The sequence below is a fragment of the Topomyia yanbarensis genome, chromosome 3, assembly GCF_030247195.1.
Source record: "Topomyia yanbarensis strain Yona2022 chromosome 3, ASM3024719v1, whole genome shotgun sequence".
Lineage (NCBI taxonomy): Eukaryota > Metazoa > Arthropoda > Insecta > Diptera > Culicidae > Topomyia > Topomyia yanbarensis.
Window position 1 is genome coordinate 12,638,848 of NC_080672.1, and position 3,488 is coordinate 12,642,335.

Genomic DNA, 3,488 nt, shown 5'->3' on the forward strand with positions numbered 1-3,488 from the left:
CAGCTTCGATGAGAACGATGAACCTGCACCGGGAGAATCTCAAGGTGATGCTACTAGTGGTAGGCCACAGCGAGATAGGTCTGCCCCCGCATGGCACCAAGATTTTGATATGAAATATGCGAGTTTTGCCCTTGGTGCTGTGGACTACACCGCTGCTTTGAGACAGCGCGATGACTGGCCAAAATGGAAGTCAGCGATTGATGAAGAACTGCAGTCTCTTGAACGTAACAACACCTGGACATTGGTGAAGCTATCACCTGTAAATGGGTTTTCAAGGTGAAGCGGGGAACGCGAATAAGAATAAGGCAAGGCTGGTTGCGAGAGGTTTTTCTCAAAACATGGTTTTGATTATAATGAGACGTATTCTCCGGTGGCGAGGCGGGCAGTGTTGGCGTTGGTTAACCGAGAGCGGATGCATGTTCACCAAATGGACGCGAAGACCGCGTTTTTGAACGGCGATCTGAAGGAGCTTATCTACATGACTCAGCCAGACGGTTTTCAGCAGGGGCAAGGTATAGTTTGCAGACTGAATCGTTCAATTTACGGGTTAAAGCAAGCGTCGTGCGCTTGGAATGAGAAGTTCCACGGATTTGTCGAAAAGTTAGGATTTTTTCGTGGCGAAAGAGATCAGTGTCTGTACACGCACGGTGTTGGTAGAGAGCTGATCATCCTAGTACTCTACGTCGACGACGTTCTGTTGGCTGCTTCGTCATTGAAGATGTTGCAGATTGTGAAGCAGAAACGGGCTGAGGAATTCGAAATGAACGACGATGGTTAGGTCAAGCAATTTCTTGGAATGCGAATTGAACGGGACACGAAAGCAGGCGTTATGAGAATGAGTCAGCGAAACTAATTTGACGGCGTTTCGGTATGGCAGAGTGTAAACCTGTCTCGACGCCGATAGAATCCCGGTTGAGGCTTGAGACGAGCAGAAGAGGACAACGATGCCCTATCGCGAATTAGTCGGTTGCCTAATGTATGCATCTCTAACGACAAGACCGGATCTTTCGGCAGCGGTGAACAATTACAGCCAGTTCCAGGTATGTCCGAACGATCAACATTGGGTTTATTTAAAACGGATGCTTAGATATGTAAAAGAAACGCTGGATCTAGGATTGATATACAAAGCCGAGGAAGATTCGCCAATCCTTGAAATCCGAGATGCCGATTGGGCGTGTGATGTGTTGGACCGTAAATCTGTCACTGGTTGCGTGTTTAAGCTGTTTGGTTGTACCGTTGGATGGCTGACAAGAAAGCAGCAAACAGTTTCGCTGTCATCGACAGTAGCAGAGCTTGCAGCACTGTGTACGGCAGCGTGCCACGTTGTTTGGATGAAACGGCTGCTTCTGGATTTGAGAAAGACGACGGATAAAGCGATACCTGCTTACGAGGACAATCAGTCTACAATTAGGATTGCCGAAGATGCCCGCGACTACAGAAGACTGAAGCATGTGGACACGAAATTCCACTTCTTGCGAGATCTGGTGCAGCAGGCGATTATCGACATCAGGTTCGTGCGGTCATCGGAACAGCAAGCTGACATTATGACCAAAGGTCTAGCGGCTGGTGTGTTCAAGCAACTGCGGTTTAAACTGGGTTTGGAGACTGTTTGTGGTTGAGCAGGGGTGTTAAGATGGCAACCACTGCACTCTGCTGCCCCCACTTTATGTACTGCGCTGCTGTGCTATGTGAGCTGTCACGTGACAGTGTTTTTTGTTTTTCTTTTTTTCTAATCGGCATAAAACGTAGAACTGAATATACGTGTTTATTTTCAACCCGCGCTGTACGTTTTTCTGTCTTCCTGGCTCATCCGAACCTCTTTAAAAATAAGTCGAAACGTACTCAAAAATTGTATTGAATCTAATGATTATGTGGTAGGTAGATATATCGAAATCCTATCACCACATCGCCCTTGTTTTTGTATCTAAGGCTCATAAGTGACAAATCTAATTCGTTTAATTACCCTAACTGTATTAATCGATTGAGCCGTTCAATAACCCGTTGTGGGCGAAGGTTTCGTGTTGACTCGTTCTCGACAGTGGATTCTGTTGTGATCCATCATAGATTTCAGTAAAATCCGACTTGTCCTGATTTATAGAATGTTGTTCCTTAGGATGTTTAGCATCCATGTTCCCTGAAACTTTGTCGAAGAAGTTACTTCACTGTTGCCGTTAATTATTTGCGGTTAACTTGAATTCCTGTCATGTACCTTCCCATACTCATTACATTGCATCGTTACTCAAGGGCCCTGTTTACCAACAACTGTCATAACGATGGGACTAAATGTAGTGGTGAGTTTGTAGGTAACCAGAAATGATATTTTGCATCAACGCTCCGTCACCGACAACTAAATCCGATAATTTTAATATCAGTTTTTGCAACCGGCCGTGACGCTGAATAGCTTTATCCTCGAGAGAACGGCAGATTACGAGGCGCTATAGGCGTTGGTTAGACGGGAAACAGAGGCGTGACCGACAGCATCCTCAACAAGTGGTGTTTCGACAGCCAACCGCGGGTAGGCAAATTTGCCTACCGCGATTGCAGAATTGTACGCTGCCAATCATGCATTCTTTTCAGATTTTCCAATACGCAAAAAATCTTAGAAATCAAACGAAACCTTTGCGACCTTAGTCAGAATACGAAAAGATGGGGTTGTAAGGCATTGTGGCTTTACTTCAAAATATTATAATTTTTCATGTATTTATCTCACCCCCCTCGTCAACCTTTTTTCGAAATTAAATGTGCTCATTTGTAAAGACCAGTAGAATGTCGGCATGGAAAGGTAATCCACGGGATCTGAAGCCATTTTCGGAGATTTACAAACGACTACCTAACATCGCCAGTTGGCCACGAGGGATTGCCCATTAGTTTTACTACGAGTCATTTAGTGTGGCGTATAGATGTCTGCGCTTTCCAGGAAGCACCTTGTTGTCTGCATCGATGGTAGGACAAATTTCGGAGAGCTGTTGTTTTCTTGTTTGAAGAAAGTGGATACCTGATAAGGCTCGCGAAGGAAAATCACACTCGCAGAACCCAGGACCTGACTAGGAGGATAGATAAACGAGTCCCTCAAGCACAGGAACTGATTTTAATTTTACAATATCACCAAGCATAGCTTTTGAGGGAATAAAATTAATGATACAGTAATCGGGGGCTTGAGGAAGGATTTTTAAATTTTCTTTGCCCCGTAACAGGCCGGCAGGGCACCCCGAAAATTTATAGAATTTTACTAGTATTTACAAATTGTTTCCCAGTACTGGGATATCCCTCTGGAAATCCAAATTATCGAGAACCAGATGCATCCGTCGGGTTCAATTTCACAGATTCTAAAAGTGGATGATTTCCCATTTCCAAAACATCCCAAAGTGGTCTAAGTCGGGTAAAACTTGCCATAGTTATGGCCTTTTAAATTTGCGGCTACCTGGGTACTCATCGTCCTGTTTTCTTTTCGTTGGATACACAACGGTTAATCTGTGGGCTATTATCGC

At 44.7% G+C, this 3,488-nt stretch overlaps 1 protein-coding gene across 1 annotated transcript; it reads left to right on the forward strand.

The window, feature by feature from the left end:
* Window positions 1-944: 944 nt before the first annotated feature.
* On the forward strand, window positions 945-1,619 carry LOC131693830 (uncharacterized). The gene has a single exon (XM_058982024.1). It carries the CDS (start codon window positions 945-947, stop codon window positions 1,617-1,619), a length of 675 nt encoding a protein of 224 aa, XP_058838007.1.
* The last annotated feature ends 1,869 nt before the right edge of the window (window positions 1,620-3,488 follow it).